The sequence below is a fragment of the Bison bison genome, unplaced genomic scaffold (assembly GCF_000754665.1).
Source record: "Bison bison bison isolate TAMUID 2011002044 unplaced genomic scaffold, Bison_UMD1.0 scf7180017864118, whole genome shotgun sequence".
Taxonomy (NCBI): Eukaryota; Metazoa; Chordata; class Mammalia; order Artiodactyla; family Bovidae; genus Bison; species Bison bison.
Window position 1 is genome coordinate 3,667,570 of NW_011494690.1, and position 19,904 is coordinate 3,687,473.

General features: G+C 38.0%; 1 protein-coding gene across 1 annotated transcript in view; it reads left to right on the forward strand.

Annotated features, from left to right (window-relative positions):
* FAM227B (family with sequence similarity 227, member B) overlaps positions 1-19,904 on the forward strand; it is a 217,778-nt gene that overhangs the window by 168,788 nt on the left and 29,086 nt on the right. The window contains exon 12 of the mRNA XM_010839519.1: positions 17,385-17,482. Coding sequence (XP_010837821.1) covers positions 17,385-17,482 — 98 coding nt within the window. The remainder of the gene's footprint in view (positions 1-17,384; positions 17,483-19,904) is intronic.

Here is a 19,904-nt window from a genome sequence, read left to right on the forward strand (position 1 = left end):
ATATAATCAATCTGATTTCGGTGTTGACCATCTGGTGATGTCCATGTGTAGAGTCTTCTCCTGTGTTGTTGGAAAAGGGTGTTTGCTATGACCAGTGTGTTCTCTTGGCCCACGTCCAAGGTAAGAGAAACCCAAGTAAAACGTTGGTGTTGCAAGAGGGCATCCGAGGACATACACACTGAAACCATAATCACGGAAAACTAGCCAATCTGATCACACAACCACAGCCTTGTCTAACTCAGTGAAACTAAGCCATGCCATGTGGGGCCTCCCAAGACGGGCGGGTCATGGTGGAGAGGTCTGACAGAATGTGGTCCACTGGAGAAGGGAATGGCAAACCACTTCAGTATTCTTGCCTTGAGAACCCCATGAACAGTATGAAAAGATTAATCCCTAGAAGAATAGAAATGAAACTTATAACTTCTAAAGCAGATAAGAAAACAGTAATGGAAAATAATCTAATAAGAAAGTAAAACAGAAATAACTGAAAAGTTTGGTTAAAAGTGGAAAACTAAAATAAAATGGCAAAAATAATTTTAAACCCATTAATCATCATAATAAATATGACTATGTTAAATTTTAATATTATAAAACAGATTCTAAGAAATTGTTATAATTAAACATAAAATTCACAAATAAAATTCCAGCTATATACTGCTTGCAAAAGACAGACCTAAAATTATATGACACAGTATTGTCATCTCACAGTGCATAAAAATATATAATATTTTACATGTTTTAATATTAATTCTTAAAGTTAAGAATAATATTAGAATATAAAAAATTAAAAATGAAATAAATTTTAATTTGATGAGACTTAGAGGAAAGCTTCATTAATTTGGTAGAGGACAATACAACAAACCTGTAGAACATCATCATTAATGGTGATACATTAAGAATAGAGTCACTGCTCAGTTCAGTGTTGTTATTGCAGGTTTGGTCAATATAAGAAGAGGAAAAAAAAAAAATTTATATGTTGAAACCTGTAAGTCTAAAGATAACAACTAGTCTAATACTTGCTCCTGTCAAGATTCTCTTTTATTACATGTCTTTTTATTTCAATAATTTTGAAAGTGTACTGTTCTAAACCATTATTTCCTAAGTCCTTGTTCAAATGTGTTAAATAAGTTCTGGTTCAAATGTGTTGAAAATCTGCTGATGTTCTCTACACGTCAGCTTGCCTTCCATCAGCTAGCAATTGTATCTTGGTTGACGGGCTACCAGAACTCACTTTGCCCTCACACAGAGGACTGGAATTAATACCCTCTGAGGGTAATTCTGAAGAGAGACCTGATAACTGAGGAGAGAGAATTAATATATGCCACAACTTCCCACCACCGCCATCCTTGGCTGGGATAATTCTGAGGCATGTGTTTTGTACCTTTTTCCACAGAGATTTCATCAGTTCAGTTCAGTGTAGTGACTCAGTCATGTATGATTCTTTGCGACCCCAAGGAGTGCAGCACACCAGGCTTCCCTGTCCATCACCAACTCCCAGAGCTTGCTAAAACTCATGTCCATTGAGTCGGTGATGCCATCCAACCATCTCATCCTCTGTCGTCCCATTCTCCTCCTGCCTTCAATCTTTCCCAGCATCAGGGGCTTTTCAAATGAGTCAGTTCTTTGCATCAAGTGGCCAAAGTATTGGAGTTTCAGCTTCAGCATCAGTCCTTCCAGTGAATATTCACTGATTCCCTTTAGGATTGACTGATTTGATCTCCTTGCAGTCCACAGGACTTTCAAGAATCTTCTCCAACACCACAGTTCAAAAGCATCAATTCTTTGGTGATCAGTTTTCTTTAAAGTCCAACTCTCACATCCATACATGACCACTGGAAAAAACATAGACTTGACGAGACGGACCTTTGTTGGCAGAGTAATGTCTCTGCTTTTTAATATACTGTCTAGGTTGGTCATAACTTTTCTGCCAAGGAGCAAGCATCTTTTAATTTCATGGCACAGTCACCATCTGCAGTGATTTTGGAGCCCCCCAAAATAAAGTCTTTCACTGTTTCCATTGTTTCCCCATCTATTTACCATGAAGTGATGAGACCAGATGCCATGATCTTTGTTTTCTGAATGTTGAGTTTTAAGCCAACTTTTTCACTCTCCTCTTTCACTTTGAGAGGCTCGTTAGTTTCTCTTCACTTTCTGCCATAAGGGTGGTGTCATCTGCATAACTGAGGTCATTGATATTTCTCCTGGCAATCTTGATACTAGCTTGTGCTTCATCCAGACTGGCACTTTGCATGATGTACTCTGCATATAAGTTAAATAAGCACGGTGACAATATACAGCTTTGACATACTCCTTTCCCAATTTGGAATTAGTCTGTTGTTTCATGTCCAGTTCTAACTGTTGCTTCTTGACCTGCATACAGGTTTCTCATGTAGGTAAGGTGGTCTGGTAGTCCCATCTCTTTAAGAATTTTCCACAGTTTGTTGTGATCTACACAGTCAAAGGCTTTGGCATAATCAATAAAGCAGAAGCAGAAGTTTTTCTCTCTTGCTTTTTTGTTGATCCAATGAAGGTTGGCAATTTGATCTCTGATTCATCTGCCTTTTCTAAATCCAGCTTGAACATCCGGTTCACGTACTGTTTAAGCCTGGCTTGGAGAATTTTGAGCATTATTTTGCTGCATGTAAGATGAGTACAATTGTGTGGTAGTTTGAACAGTCTTTGGCATTGCCTTTCTTTGGGATTGGATGAAAACTGAACTTTTCGTGTCCTGTGGTCACTGCTGAGTTTTCCAAATTTGCTGGCATATTGAGTGCAGCACTTTCATAGCATCATCTTCCAGGATTTGAAATAGCTCAACTGGAATTCCATCACCTCCACTAGTTTTGTTCATAGTGATGTTTCCTAAGGCCCACTGGACTTCGCATCCCAGGATTTCTGGCTCTAGGTGAGTGATCACACCATCATGGTTATCTGGGTCATGAAGATCTTTTTTGTATAGTTCTGTGTATTCTTGCCACCTCTTCTTAGTATCTTCTGTTTATATTAGGTCCATACCATTTTTTTCCTTTATTGTGCCCATCTTGGCATGAAATGTTCCCTGGTATCTCTAATTTTCCTGAAGAGATCTCTAGACTTTCCCATTCTATTGTTTTCCTCTATTTCTTTGCACTGATCACTGAGGAAGGCTTTCTTATCTCTCCTTGCTATTCTTTGGAACTCTGCATTCAAATGGATATATCTTTCCATTTCCTTTGCCTTTATCTTCTCTTCTTTTCTTAGCTATTTGTAAGGTCTCCTCAGACAACCATTTTGCTTTTTTGCATTTCTTTTTCTCGGGGGTGGTCTTGATTACTGCCTCTAGTACAGTGTCGATGAACCTCCATCCATAGTTCTTCAGGCACTCTATCAGATCTAATCCCTTTGAATCTATTTCTCACTTCCAGTGTATAATCTTGAGGGATTTGATTTAGGTCATACCTGAATGGCCTAGTGGTTTTCCCTACTCTCTTCAATTTAAGTCTGAATTTGGCAATAAGGAGTTCATGATCTGAGTGCCAGTCAGCTCCCGGTCTTGTTTTTGCTGACTGTATAGAGCTTCTCCATCTTTGGGTGCAAAGAATATAATCAAGCTGATTTTGATGTCGACCATCTGGTGATGTCCATGTGTAGAGTCTTCTCTTGTCTTGTTGGAAGAAGGTGTTAGCTATGACCAGTGGGTTCTCTTGACAAAACTCTGTTAGCCTTTGCCCTGCTTCATTTTGTACTCCAAGGTCAAATTTGCCTGTTACTCCAAGTATTTCTTGACTTCCTACTTTTGCATTCCAGTCCCCTATAATGAAAAGGACATCTTTTTTGGGTGTTAGTTCTAGAAGGTCTTATAGGTCTTCACAGAATCATTCAACTTCAGCTTCTTAAGTATTACTGGTTGGGGCATAGACTTGGTTTACTGTGATATTGAATGGTTTGCCTTGGAAACAAACAGAGATCATTCTGTCATTTTTGAGATTCCCTAGGGGATTATACGGAGAAGGCAATGGCACCCCACTCCAGTACTCTTGCCTGGAAAATCCCATGGACAGAGGAGCCTGGTGGGCTGCAGTCCATGGGGTCACTGAGGGTCGGACATGACTGAATGACTTCACTTTCACTTTTCACTTTCATGCATTGGAGAAGGAAATGGCAACCCACTCCAGTGTTCTTGCCTGGAGAATCCCAGGGACGGAGGAGCCTGGTGGGCTGCCGTCTATGGGGTCCCACAGAGTCGGACATGACTGAAGTGACTTAGCAGCAGGGGATTATAATCTAGTCACCCACTGTGGTACCTGGCTTGATACTGCATCTTTCATTGGCTATTTTATTTTCCTGTTTCACTTCTTCTGTAATCCATGTTCCTTGTTTCTCCCAATGATCTGCTTACACTGGAATCCTTGGTACACAGTCTGCTTCTGTGCTAAGTTATGCATAAGCATTAATGATAATAATCATAGCTATAGAAATGCTTTTTATTTGCCTCATTTTTAAAATGCTGGCAGAGTCTGCAGCTTATTTTAAGAATGATTTAACCAAATAAGAGAAAACAAGTGTGGCAAAATGTTGGAAAGGCATAGAGTTCTTTCCTGAGTTTCAAAGAGCACATTTAATCAGAGAATGAGAAAATGCAGAAACAAAGGAAAGCAGTCAAACAAGACAAAATAATAGTAGTTTAGCCATATAACAAAGTCAAAGACTTCTAGTTCCACCTCAAGGATTATAGATAATATCCTGAGTCTTATCCTTTGGTAGAATTGGAGACATTAAAACTCCCACTGGTTGGGAATATGGATTCAAAAGTCCAGCAATAAAAATAAAATTTGGAAGAGATATGACTACAAGGTAAAACACTTTTTAAAGATCCAGTTAATTAACTGTAGGCATATATGAATCAGTGTAATTTGATTACCAAATAGCTAATGAGATAGGTACAGCATGTCTAGGACACAAGAATAACCACTTAGTGTACCTGACCTAGAGCCAGACATCCTGGAATGTGAAGTCAAGTGGGCCTTAGAAAGCATCACTAGGAACAAAGCTAGTGGAGGTGATGGAATTCCAGTTGAGCTATTTCAAATCCTGAAAGATGATGCTGTTAAAGTGCTGCACTCAATATGCCAGCAAATTTGGAAAACTCAGCAGTGGCCACAGGACTGGAAGAGGTCAGTTTTCATTCCAATCCCAAAGAAAGGCAATGCCAAAGAGTGCTCAAACTATAGCACAATTGCACTCATCTCCCACGCTAGTAATGTTCAAAATTCTCCAAGCCAGTCTTCAGCAATATTTGAACGTGAACTTCCTGATGTTCAAGCTGGTTTTAGAAAAGGCAGAGGAACCAGAGATCAAATTGCCAACATCCGCTGGATCATGGAAAAAGCAAGAGAGTTCCAGAAAAACATCTATTTCTGCTTTATTGACTATGCCAAAGCCTTTGACTGTGTGCATCACTATAAACTGTGGAAAATTCTGAAAGAGATGGGAATACCAGAACACCTGACCTGCCTCTTGAGAAATTTGTATGCAGGTCAGGAAGAAACAGTTAGAACTGGACATGGAACAACAGACTGGTTCCAAATAGGAAAAGGAGTTCGTCAAAGCTGTATATTGTCACCCTGTTTATTTAACTTATATGCAGAGTACATCATGTGAAACTCTGGACTGGAAGAAACACAAGCGGGAATCAAGATTGCCGGGAGAAATATCAATAACCTCAGATATGCAGATGACACCACCCTTATGGCAGAAAGTGAAGACGAACTAAAAAGCCTCTTGATGAAAGTAAAAGTGGAGACTGAAAAAGTTGGCTTAAAGCTCAACATTCAGAAAACAAAGATCATGGCATCCAGTCCCACCACTTCATGGGAAATAGATGGGGAAACAGTGGAAACAGTGTCAGACTTTATTTTTCTGGGCTCCAGAATCACTACAGATGGTGACTGCAGACATGAAATTAAAAGACGCTTACTCCTTGGAAGAAAAGTTATGACCAACCTAGATAGCATATTCAAAAGCAGAGACATTACTTTGCCAACAATGTTTCGTCTAGTCAAGGCTATGGTTTTTCCTGTGGTCATGTATGGATGTGAGAGTTGGACTGTGAAGAAGGCTGAGCGCCGAAGAATTGATGCTTTTAAACTGTGGTGTTGGAGAAGACTCTTGAGAGTCCCTTGGACTGCAAGGAGATCCAACCAGTCCATCCTGAAGGAGATCAGCCCTGGGATTTCTTTGGAAGGAATGATACTAAAGCTGAAACTCCAGTACTTTGGCCACCTCATGCGAAGAGTTGACTCATTGGAAAAGACTCTGATGCTGGGAGGGATTGGGGGCGGGAGGAGAAGGGGACGACAGAGGATGAGATGGCTGGATGGCATCACTGACTCGATGGATGTGAGTCTCAGTGAACTCCAGGAGTTGGTGATGGACAGGGAGGCCTGGAGTGCTCCGATTCATGGGGTCACAAAGAGTCGGACACAACTGAGTGACTGATCTGATCTGATCTGTACTTGTTAGACAACACCGAGAGCAGCATGTGAAAATAAGGGCAAAATAGTAAATAGACTATAAACCCGTTTATCGTAATATTGACTAATTCTGTGGAAATAGAGTTTACTATTATCATGCTATTGTTTCATAGTTTGCTTTAAGATTGATAGAATGGTTATCCCTATTTGACAAAGGAGAACCCTAATAGGTTAAGTAACTTGTCAGTTTCTCACAGTAAGTAATGGTGTTGAGACTTGAGACATACAAGAGTAATATGAGAAAATTCAAGCACGCTGAATGCTCTGTCCTATTATGTCTGAAATGTCTGTTTCACTTTCACATTTAACACACTTTTGCAGATCACATATTTCTATGTTGGTAGTAAGTTTTATTTTTGTTTTGCCATTTAAAATTTTTATTTAGTTTCCATTGTTTCTGTTAATAAAATCTTATCATTGCATCTTTGAAGGAAATGTATCTTTTTTCTCTGGATGTTTTTAATATTTTTTCCCTTCATCTCTATTGTTCAGCAGACTGAGTATAATATACTTAAGTATGGTTTTCTTCATATTTGTACTTTATATTTGGAGTTTTCTAAATGTTTAAAAATCTGTGAGTTGACCTTCTTCATCCATTTAGGGAAATTCTCCATCATTATCTCTTCAAATGCTGCTCTACCCCAATCTCACTCTCCTCTCCTTCAGGACTCCCATACCCCATGTATCTTATAAGGTTTTGTTTTCTCCGTTCTGTGTTTATATATGTGTGTTTCAGTTTGGATATTTTCTTTGGACATCTTTCAAGTTCATTAATCTTGTCTTCTGTTAAATACAGTCAATGAATTTTTAATTTCAGTCATTGTACTTATTCAGTTCAGTTCAGTCGCTGAGTCGTGTCCAACTCTTTGTGACCCTATGAATCGCAGCACGCCAGGCCTCCCTGTCTATCACCAACTCCTAGAGTTCACTCAGACTCACGTCCATCGAGTCGGTGATGCCATCCAGCCATCTCATTGTACTTATTAGTATGTACTTATCTATAAGGACATCTGTATGTAATTATAGATCCAGAGTGGATCCTTTATTCAATTTTATAGATCCTGATTATTGGTGTAATTTCACCTATTGTGTTCATCTTTTCTTTTAATTCTTGAGCATCTTTATAATATCATTTTAAAGCCCTTTGTCTCTAAACTCCAATTTATGGATCATCTATGTGTCTCTATCTATCATGCACTTTGCTTGTCTTACACTCTTTTATTATATATTAAGCATTGGGTATAAAGTAACTATAGACATTTAGATGATATTATTTTCCACCAGAGATGCCTCTTGCTTTTTCCAGTTAGCATGAGGGACTAAACACCATGCCTTATTCAGTGACTGAACTGGGTTACAGGTGGAATACAGCTTTGATAAGATTCACTGAACTCTAGGTCTTCCCTGTTCTTTGGGCATGGTCTTTGTGGGTTTTTAATTAAGAACCTAGAAGTCTCTATATCCTCAGCCATGAAATAGGGAGAGAGAGTTAATTCTATGCTTTGAATGTTTTGAGCTTAACTCTTTAACCTCCAATGACACACATCTTCAAAATCTGACATATTGTCCTAAGGGGAAGACCAACCAGCTATTTGTGAAATGTTGTCTCCTAGCCACTGTCTAAGACCTGGAAGAGACTTTGTCCACCCTTTGAGAAGCTTCTAATCCAGCCCTGTCCCAGCCTTCCATACCACAGCAGAACTCTGTAAATATCCCATGGTAAAAATTAGCTGCAGTGTACCTGGGAGTTGTCTTGATTTTATACCAGCCTACGTGATTGTTAAAGCTCTGATGGTTCATCTCTTCTCTAACAGAGTACTGCGTACGCCAGACCTGATTCTCAGTAGTACCCCAAATTAGTAGATGCTTTCAAGGGGTGAAAATAACTGGAGGCCTGTCAGCTCACAAAGGAAGGGTTCTTCCCTCTCTGGAACTTCCACTTGTTCTACCATTGTTTCTAGTGTCCTTTAAAATGACATTTTTGTCATTTACCCTGCTTTTTCTAATTATTAAAGTGGAAACATTGGTCTATAAGACCTACTACATCTGACTCAGAGTTAAAACCTCAAGTAGGTTATTTTAAAAGAATGTTCATCCTTCTCACACACACACAAAAGAAATTCTCAGAACAAAACCTTCTAGAAGGTTAAAAATGAAGCAATGAGAAAAGATAATAATGGAAAAAGATAAAAGTATTCAGCAAAAGAAAGCTGATATAGTAATATTCATATCAGACAAATTAAAGGAATAAAGCACTACAAGGAAGAGAGACTACCTACTGACAAATAATCCAACAGAATGTATTAATATAATGTGTGAAGATGTATATACCAAAAATATTGCCTAGAAACATAGCAAAAATGTTCAGACTCTCAAGGACGAGCTTACAATTTTTCATATAAAATCCGTAATACTTTAATTCTCCCCTCTTAGATGATAATAGTTATATCTGACAAAAAGTGTTAGTGAATAACATATATCAGGAAAACACTAGTGATTATGACGTGTGAGAGAGAGAGAGAGGCTACATGCAATAACTCAACTGTCCATTCAAGTGTAGGTACAGATAGAACATTTCCAAAAATTTTCTGCATACTAAGTCAAAAATAAAATCCCAACAATATATAGATCTTACTAACCCTTCTTCTTCCCTTTTTACCTAACTACTGTAGTCAGTAGTTCTAGCTACTTCTTTGTATTCATCCCCAACTCCTTTTACAATTTGCCAACTAAAAATAATTAAAATAATTAAAAATCATTCTCCATCTGTACACATCTGAAAGTGTGCAGCTAAATGTACACAGAGAACACATTCAACCATGCTAACTAGTCTCATGTTTAATTCATAAGTACACAACTCCAGTGGGCCTGAATTCTGTCAGGCAATCATACAGTTTCCGCTGGTCCTTTATTTCTACCACTCATGAAGCCAACTATTTCCCCCTTTTATCTTCTCATATCTCCAGCACTCTCTCCCCTATACTCAATCTCAGATAGTGATTTTGCTTCCTACTTCAGTGAGAAAATTAAGACAATGAGAACTTCCACAAACTCCCACCACCACATATACCCAGGTACCAACATTATTTTCCATTCCTCTGCTTTCCCAGGCTTCCCAGGTGGCACAGTGGTGACGAATCTGCCTGCCAGTATAAGAAACATGAGAGACACAGGTTTGATCCCTGGGTTGGGAAGATCCCCTAGAACCAGTATTCTTGCCTGGAAAATTCCATGGAGAGAGAAGCCTGATGGGCTACCATCCATGTTTTCACAAACAGTCAGACATGACTAAGTGCACATGAATACTCTTTCCCTTCTGTGCTCCTGTCTAAGGTCAACTTTGCCAAGCACTTCACAAACATAATGTTCACTTACTCTCCTAGTGATTCTTTGAGACCAGTGTTCATGATACTGTTTTACAGCTGAGGGTACAGGTTCAAAGTCACATCATTAGAGAGTAACTGTTGCAACGCCATGTTACCTACCACCTTATTACTCAAAAGGCAACTCCATGGACTGTGGTATAGCACACCAACACCTGTGGTGTTATTAAACCCCATACCTAATAACAAAATCAAAAACTGCACTTGAAAAAGATCCCCACAATTATTTCCTTCAATGAAGAACACTAGCTATCTGTGCCATTCTCTTCTTTCCCATGGATTTTCCACTGTAGTATAATGGTACCAATTATTTTAGTAATAAAATTTGTTCTTAGATCATATTGTAGTAGCACTCAGTCTTTCCCTATAAGAAAATTTTATTAAGAATGACATGTCTTCCCAAGGTACTAACTAATTCAAACCTTCCATAAATTCTATTAGTGCTTTGTGGTCTTAAAATGAAACTTCTGACGGTGTCTGTTCTCTTGGTATGATTGATTCCATTAAGTTTGAATTTGGTTAGTCTCAGTAGTCAGGATAGGACTTAGTGGTAGCAGATCAAAGAATTTGATCAAAGAATTTGGAATTACCAGCATTAAAAGAGCCAATTCTTATTCTAATCATTCATTTTAACTATTAATTCCTCATTGACATAGAAATCTTGGTTTAATTAAAAGCATAAATTAATTTTTCAAATTTGATCTTGCAATATGAACTTTCTTTAAGACATATTATTGGTGTTTATTGGGATTAATGTTGATAATCCACCCATGGAAGAGGTTTGAGAGCCTAGAATTTTTTTTAATGGTGGAATAAAATGCTAGTTCCTTTGTTTAGGACAGGAGTCTAACTTACAGTAATTATTCTAATGGAAAGATTTTGGTGAAAGGGTGGGGAAGTGACACTGCGTCACTAGGACCTCTGCTAGCATTTTTCCCATTAGAGCACAATGACTCTAAACAGAGTAGAAATTATATGGGTGAACCACAGCACCCTTCATTTACCATGGACACTAAGAGGAAAACATAAGGAACTCTTGCAAAAGTTTTATGCCTGCTACATTTGACCTCTCCATCCACATTTTGAATGAAGCATATGTATTACATTTGACCTCTCCATCCACATTTTGAATGAAGCATATGTATTTCATGTAAGTCATACATAACACTGACACCACCAAAATGTGAATTCTTTACCACTTTGATTTTATTTCAATGTTTTGATTTTTAACTAATAATACCGTAATTTTCCTCTGTGGTAAAGATAACTATACATTCCTTAGCTCCTCTTTTCTTCATGATTTTCATAGTGGTTGGGTTGGTCCATTCCTATTTCATTTATAAAATTTATGATAATTTCAGATAATCAGGCTTATTAACAAGTTTATGATTTAAGGGGTAAAACCACATCACTCACATCATTTGTTAAGCAACTATAGTATTTAAATTAACTCATAATTACAGACCAATTATTTCAATCATCATCAAAGATTTGAGTTCAGTGTATTATTTCCTGACAGACACATAGTAAATATCTGCTTACACTAGCATAACCACTTCATCTTAATCTCCTTTGCTCTTTTTCTTCTTCATATTCTTAAAACAGTCCCTAAGGTAACACTTTCCTGCAACTAGGGTGGTCTCCTCAAAGTCCCGTTAAAATACCTTGTTACCCAACCTCAGCCCTATGTACATGCCATTGGCCTGAATTCTTTCTCCATGTCTGCATTCCTGCAAATCTGATCAGTTTTTAAGTGAGCCTTCTCTGATTAACTCATCCCACAAACAATCTCTAATTCATCCTTAAAGTTTTACTTCTGATACAATCTATTTGCCTCTTCATCTTATATTAACTTTTGAATAGATGTTGAATTTTTAACAAGTATTACCTGCATATGTTTTATCAACCTACTTGATTACAATTGGTTATTGAGGCCAGCAACTGTATACTTTTAATTTCTCTTGAAATTTATAGTGTTTTTCACAAAGTCTGCAAAGAAAGCATTTCTTGAAGCAATGCATGAAAAATTGAATAAATGGAAAATAGGTTTAGGTTTAAGAAATCACATTTGTAGGGTTTTTCCCCACTTGATGGAGGTAGATTAATCTATATTCTCATGCCTTAATTCATATAATTTACAATAGGGAACATAATTTAAACAAACTAAAAAATGTCTAAAACAGGAGGAAATTTAGACTCAACTGGAAAGTGGGTCACGGGAGATTACATATATAGTTGTAATCAAATTCATTTTTTTACTGCCCAGAGCAAGTTGCAAATGCCATAATTATCTTCAAAGAGACTAGATATTTAGTCCTACCATGTGCCTTGGAAGGATGAAAAGGTGAATACTTGTGAACACCTCTACTGATTAACACCCTCTCCTAAGAGAAGCTCTACGTAATGTAATGAATGTTGTTGATGTGTAAATACAGCCATATTTGAGTCTATAACATTGCACTGTGTTAACCAAGAGCATATAAAGACAAAGTATAATCTGGTAAAAACGGATCTACAAGTGGCCAAGAAAATTCAATTCTAATAAATATCTCTTTGTCGGTCTACCTCAGCTCAAGAATATGTCTCAGATTTTCTAAAGAAATAGATAACACTCAATCACTCCTCAATATTTTCTCTCAATGAATCTTTTATTAAGTATGAAGTAATAGAGAGTTTGAATTCATTCTCCTTAAAAAATGATGGTAATGACAATATTGTCTAAAATTTACACAGTCATTACAGGATGCCAGTTACGTGTGATTTGCCTATATGATCTCATTTTTATCCAGTTAACAAGTCTATAATTTAATCATTATTATCATTTCAAAATTATATTTCAAGGAACTGAAAGCTTAAAGAATTTTATTTGCCCAAAGTCACTTAGTTTTCAAATGGCAGAGCTGATGTTTAAATCTGTGTCCATCTGTCTCCAAGGCTTAACTAATACACTACTCTGATTCAGGAATGCACATTAAGTTCACATGCCCGTGCTTCAAGCCACTGGTTAAGTGGGAGTTGGAGCCACTCTTTTAGTGAATAGGAGAGGGAAATACCTTGAAAAGTCTCCCAGACTGTGACTGGAATTTTCTTGGGAAGTACCTGCAGAAATGGTTTATGTATTTTTAGAGCAATTTTTGGAGTATGATTAAGGTCTTGAAATGCTCTGCCACTGTGGATTCACCATGGAACATTCACCATGAGTTTAGCTGTGATATTTTTCAAATAAAACTAAGAATCATGGTCTGAAAAGTAGAAACATATTTATAGAATAACACTTGCAAAATATTATCCCAATAAATAAAAAATATTGTGTCAAAAGTAGCCACGATGGCACAGTAAAAAGACCCTAAGCTCACCTCCTCTAAAAAGCACACCAAAATCACAACTATCTTCAGAACAGCCATCAGTGAAAAAGACTAGAACCTACCAGAAAAGTCTTCTATAGCTAAAGACATAAAGAAAGAACTATAGCAAGACTGGTAGGAAGGGTAGACTTACCATATAAACAGATTCCCTATCTCCTGGATGGGTAAACCATAGACTGGAGAATTATTATATTTTAGAGGTTCTCCTACATCAAGCTACTCAGTCTAGGGATCTGGTACTGAGAAGAGAAGCCCCCAGAGTGTTTGGCTTTGAAGGTTAGTGGGGCTTAATTGCAGGAATCCCACTGGACTGGGGAAAAATAAAAATTTCACTCTTAAAGGGAAAACACAATATCCCTGCTGGGCTTAGAGAGTCTCGTGGGGAGGCAGGAAAGGGGCTATATAGACTCTGGGTGCAGACATATTGGGGAGCATCATCAGCAGTTGATATCTTGGCTCATTAGCTCTAAGACCTGGCGCCACTAAGAGCCTACAGACTCCAGAGTTGGGAAGCCTCAGGCCAAACAACTAACCGGCAGAGGCATAGCCCCACTTAGCAGACAGTCCACCTAAAGACTGAAGAGCCCAGAACTGCCTCTGTACCCATCCCTAAACACTGACCAGCCCACCAGAGGGTCTTGGCGTTTGTTGTGCATAGGGTAAACATGAAGGTCCTTTTGTTTAAACTATCTGTTCATAACAACTAGAAGATAGGTTCAGTTCAGTTCAGTTATCACTCGGTTGTGTCCAACTCTTTGCGACCCCATGGACTGCAGCACCCCAGGCCTCCCTGTCCATCACCAACTCGCGGAGTTTATTCAAACTCATGTCCATTGAGTCGGTGATGCCATCCAGCCATCTCATCCTCTGTTGTCCTCTTTTCCTCCTGCCCCCAATCCCTCCCAGCATCAGGGTCTTTTCAAATGAGTCAGCTCTTCGCATAAGGTGGCCAAAGTATTGGAGTTTCAGCTTCAGCATCAGTCCTTTCAAAGAACACCCAGGACTGATATCCTTTAGGATGGACTGGTTGGATCTCCTTGCAGTCCAAGGGACTCTCAAGAGTCTTATCTAAAAGCACAGTTCAAAAGCATCAATTCTTCAGTGCTCAGCTTTCTTGATATTCCAGCTCTCACATCCATACATGACTACTGGAAAAACAATAGCTTTGACCAGAAGGACCTTTGTTGGCAAAGTAATGACTCTGCTTTTTAATATGCTGTCTAGGTTGCTCATAACTTTTCTTCCAAGGAGCAAGTGTCTTTTAATTTCATGGCTGCAGTCACCATCTGCAGTGATTTTGCTAAGCTGCTAAGTCGCTTCAGTCGTGTCCGACTCTGTGCGACCCCAGAGATGGCAGCCCACCAGGCTCCACCATCCCTGGAATTCTCCAGGCAAGAACACTGGAGTGGGTTGCCATTTCCCTCTCCAATGCAGGAAAGTGAAAAGTGAAAGTGAAGTCGCTCAGTTGTGTCCAACTCTTAGTGACCCCATGGACTGCAGCCCACCAGGCTCCTCCATCCATGGGATTCTCCAGGCAAGAGTACTGGAGTGGGGTGCCATTGCCTTCTCCACAGTGATTTTGGAGCCCCCAAAATTTAAGTCTGTCACCATTTCCACTGTTTCCCCATCTATTTGCCATGAAGTGATGAGACCAGATGCCATGATTTAGTTTTCTGAATGTTGAGTTTTAAGCCAACTTTTTCACTCTCCTCTTTCACTTTCATCAGGAGGCTCTTCAGTTCTTCTTCACTTTCTGCCATAAGGGTGGTGTCATCTGCATATCAGGTTATTGATATTTCTCCTGGCAATCTTGATTCAAGTTTGTACTTCATCCAACCCAGCATTTCTCATATTGTACTCTGCATATAATTCAAATAAGCAGGGTGACAATATACAGCCTTGACGAACTCCTTTTCCTATTTGGAACCAGTCTATTGTTCCATGTCCAGTTCTAACTGTTGCTTCCTGACCTGCATTCAGGTTTCTCAAAAGGCAGGTCAGGTGGTCTGGTATTCCCATCTCTTTCAGAATTTTCCATAGTTTATTGTGATCCACACAGTCAAAGGCTTTGGCATAGTCAATAAAGCAGAAATAGATGTTTTTCTGGAACTCTCTTGCTTTTTCAATGATCCAGTGGATGTTGGCAATTTGATCTCTGGGTCCTCTGCCTTTTCTAAATCCAGCTTGAGCATCTGGAATTTCATGGTTCACGTACTGTTGAAGCCTGGCTTGGAGAATTTTGAGCATTACTTTTTTGCTAGCATATGGGATAAGTACAATTGTGTGGTAGTTTGAGCATTTTTTGGCATTGCCTTTCTTTGAGATTGGAATGAAAACTGACCTGTTCCAGTCCTGTGGCCACTGCTGAGTAATATCACCTAAGTATGTATTTAAGAATAATTCAAAATTGAGCATTTTTATTTTTAATTATTCCTCCCAAAGAGAATATTTTTATTCATTTCTTATTTATCTTTTCAGTGTTCCTTTATACAAATGAAGGCAAGTATCCCTTTTAAACTGAATGTAGCATATTGTATACTTTCAGTCAAGTAATATACTCTGTACTGTTTTGCAACTTGCTTTCCTCACTTAATGATATAACCTCAAGATATCTTCACATCTGTACAGAGATGTTACTCATTTCTTTTTACAGCTCATAGTATTCCAAAAATTGGAGTACCATGGTTTTTTCAACCTGCACCTGAGTATTAAATACATAGGTTTTATGTATTTAAATATTAAATACATAATCATTAAACTTGTACTTGTGTGTTTTTGTACTTGTGTAGGAGATTGTGAAGAATATATTCTTAGGGGAGGGATTACTGAGGCAAAGAAAAAATGTCTGTGTTATTGATAGATATTGTCAAATTCCTTTCCATAATGGGTTGTATGTTTTTGAGCAAGTTTCAAAGTAGAGAAATTATATGGTTCATTACCTTTCTTGCCCATTCTAACTCCCAACTTAAACTAACTTTTCAGTCTTAAAATACAGGTTCCTTGCCAGCCAGTTTTTTAATCTCTGCCAGAGAAAAATGCCTAGTTGCCTCCAGTATTTCAAGCTAATATCAAATATCTTTTAATATGTAACATAAATAATCAATCCAAGTAACCTTCTTTAATTATTCTAAGGTTTGTCATCAACCTCAAATACTGTAGTCTAATTTGTCTACCTGGTAACTGGTAATAATTGTCAGTGCCAAGATCTAGTGCAAACTTCTCAGATCACCTGTTTTCTCTGTTCTATATTGATGTACCCTTAGTAACTAGCCTGTGCTTTTAGGCTGATTGACATGACTGATTAAATGATATAGTTCTCCTTTAAGATAAGAATCCCTATGTGCCCTCATGCATATTCATGCTGGTTACAAAAAAAAAAAAATTTACCAAGTCTTTCCTTATCTAGGTGTGTTGTCAGTATATGGAAAAGGTGGCCTCTAACATGCCATGGCCCAAACCTCTTATTCTTCGTAACTAGAGGGTCATGAAAAGAGCTCTGAACTCAGAGGCAAAAGCCCTAGGTCCATATCCTCTTCCTCCACTCTCAATAAATGGTAGGGTAAGACTTAGAGCAAGACTCATCTTAGAAAAAGTCGTAGAGTTTCCTGCATTTAGTTTTCTCATCTGTAAGTTGTGGGAAATTTACTTAGCTCATAAAATGGTTTATGAGGACAGCATGAAATAGTGTAAGTGAATAAATTTGAAAACTCTAAATCCCTGTTAAGTAAAATGAGATGGAATATTCATTTCCTCTGACTGGGGTGTGCATGCATGCTCCGTTGATTCTTTGGGACCCCATGAACTATAGCCCGCCAGGCTCCTCTGTCCATGGAATTTTCCAGGCAAGAATACTGGGGTGGTTTATCGTTCCCAACTCCGGGGATCTTCCCAACCCAGGGACTGAACCTGCATTTTTTGCTCCCACATTGGCAGGCAGATTCTTCACCACCTGGGAGCCTAGATTGACTGGAGCAAGCTAGTATGTAACAATATCCTAACCTCACACTTTTACCTCTCTCCATGTTTAATGTACATTGCTGGAAAAAAATAAAAGACATGGTGTCATTCCTTTCTGAAGAAAAAAATAACAGAATTTAAGAAATTTTTTTGTTTGTTTGTTTTAGCTATAGACTTCAATATATCGAAAATTTTAGAGAACCCAAAAGCATATACAATGCCTGCATTCAAGGAAGAATCAAGACCATCAAAACTACCAACAAAGGTTTGAAGTATAATGATCATAAAAAAAACGTTCTTACTTTTAAAATTTTCAGTATAATTAATTCAACAGTTTCACATGGACAATGTAGCTTATTATACTCTTGATATATATTTTAGAAAAACTGATCAGAAGCGAATTAGGGAGACTAACCTTAATATTGCTAAGTTGTGTTTATTTCTGAAACTATCCTCATCTCTAAGGAAAAAGAATAATGTTTATCTTTTCCTCATAATTCTGGCACTGCTTCTACTTGGGCTGACATACAAAAAGGGCTCTGACCTCAATAACCATCAGTCAAAGTTGTAGACAAAACATCAAAGGAGTTTTCAACAGTGATTGACCTGTCCCTACCTCTTAAACCATGGTCCTGGAATAAATGACTATATGTAGGTATTGTTACTCTTCAGTCTTGAATGTTTGCTTTCTCCACAGTTTTAAACATGCCTCCAAAATAGAGATCCTATGGACTTGCTACCTTGTGTTGCTTTAGCCAAAATTTGATGAGACTTTTGGCTTGAACTTCTGAATTGGATCTCTTAATTTGTTGGCCAGTTAAGTTTTAAATCTATTGCAGTCTTTATTGATAAAATTTGGTCTGAATTATCTAGTTAAGCCTGACCATTATTTTAAATTTTAAATTATGCCTATAAAAATCACTTTATGAAAGTCATATTCATATATTTCCAGGTCTTTAATAATCCAGGTATGTAGAATCTCTTCCAAATGTCACAGTCCTGCCAAGGATGTTTTGCCGGAGCTTAGGATGGAAATTGGTGACCTGAGAGTCAGGTTGATGTAGATGGCAATATTGCACCATCTTGGCTCAGGGGACAGGAGGGCAGGGGAGGAGATGGGAGTAGAGGAGGAGGGCAATGTTGGTAAATTTCAAAATCAGGAAAGTATGATAGAAATTGTATAGCTGATCTTGAACAACCACTAAAAATGGTCTTTCATACTTTGTTTACAAGTTGGAGAAATATGGATGGAGGGATTTATAACTGACCAAATGACCTTTCTTCAGATGACACTTTAAAAGCTAGAAAGCAAATGGCAGTTATGTCTTTGGCAGTACACCATATTGCTGCATCATTGGTCCTGTATTACACACATTTTATTGACAACTTTGATGAAAACATGGTTGCCATTTTTTATTAGCTATGTAGAAGTCATAAAACTTGGAAGAATTATGAATGACCAAAAGTTTTCAACAGGCTAGAATAACAGACCTGATCTTAGAAGATAAACTGTTACTGTGAAAAAAGTATAAAGGTCCAAAATTATAACTTCCTAAGTATAGAATAATAAAGCCTTGGCTTGGAGGCATCTGAAAAGATTTGGGAATCACTTTCAACAGTAAGCTCTCTATGTGTCAAAAGTAGAATGTCATTGACCCCAAAATCTACTGTATTCATGGGCTGTCTAAACATATGTGCTGATTGGACAAAGATTGTGCATTATGTTCATTTTGGAGCCCTGCATTGTAAAAGGGTATAATAATCAAGATAGTAAAGGGCTCTGAAACCATAATGTTTGAGCAATTGCCAAAATATGTAAAGATGTTTCCACTAGAAAAGATGAGACTGGAGCCCATAATAACTGTTTTCAAATATGTAGAGAGCTACAGTAGATTAGATTAGTAGCAGGATTAGACTTTTTCGATATGGCTCAAAAAAGTTTTTACTAATACACACAAAAAGTTTTACTTTTACCAATAAGTAAAAGCTGTACAGAGTACATGTTTCAGTTCAATGGAAAGAAAAGTTTTCTAAGCACTTTTTTTTTTCTAAGTGTCTGACCCTTTGTGGTCTGTAGCCTGCAAGGCTCCTCTGTCCACGGGATTCTCCAGGCTAGAATATTGAAGGGGATTGCCATTCCTTTCTCCAGAAGATCTTCCCTACCCAGGGATCAAACCGGAGTGTCTGGCATTGCAGGCAGATTCTTTACCATCTGAGCTACAAGGAAGTCCTTCTAAGCACCAGTGTCATCCAAATGCTGAATGAGTGCTTATGGGCTCCCAGTGTCCACATGAGCATAGATAGTACACACTTTCAAACCTCAAAATCAGAGTTTAGCTTTCTATCCACTGTCAGCAATTATCGTTTAGTAAACTAACAGAAAAGCTGAAGGCTGAAACCATTCCTTGAATTTCCTAGTTCATCCTTTGTGACCCTTCCAAAGTTCATTGGATTGCCTGGTTCTTCAAATTTAGTACTAAATTGACTTTGGCTATAAAAGTTTTGTTTTATGGAATCTTAAAGTTCTCAGAGTTTTCTGCCATTATCTTTTGTGGGGGTAATTGGAAGCAGTGAGACTTCTGTTAATTATTTTGGCTACTTGGTATATCTTTAGCAAGAGTTCTTTGGACAATGTGAGACCTTAAAGTACCCAAGAAAATGGCTCAGTTCAGTTCAGTCGTTCAGTC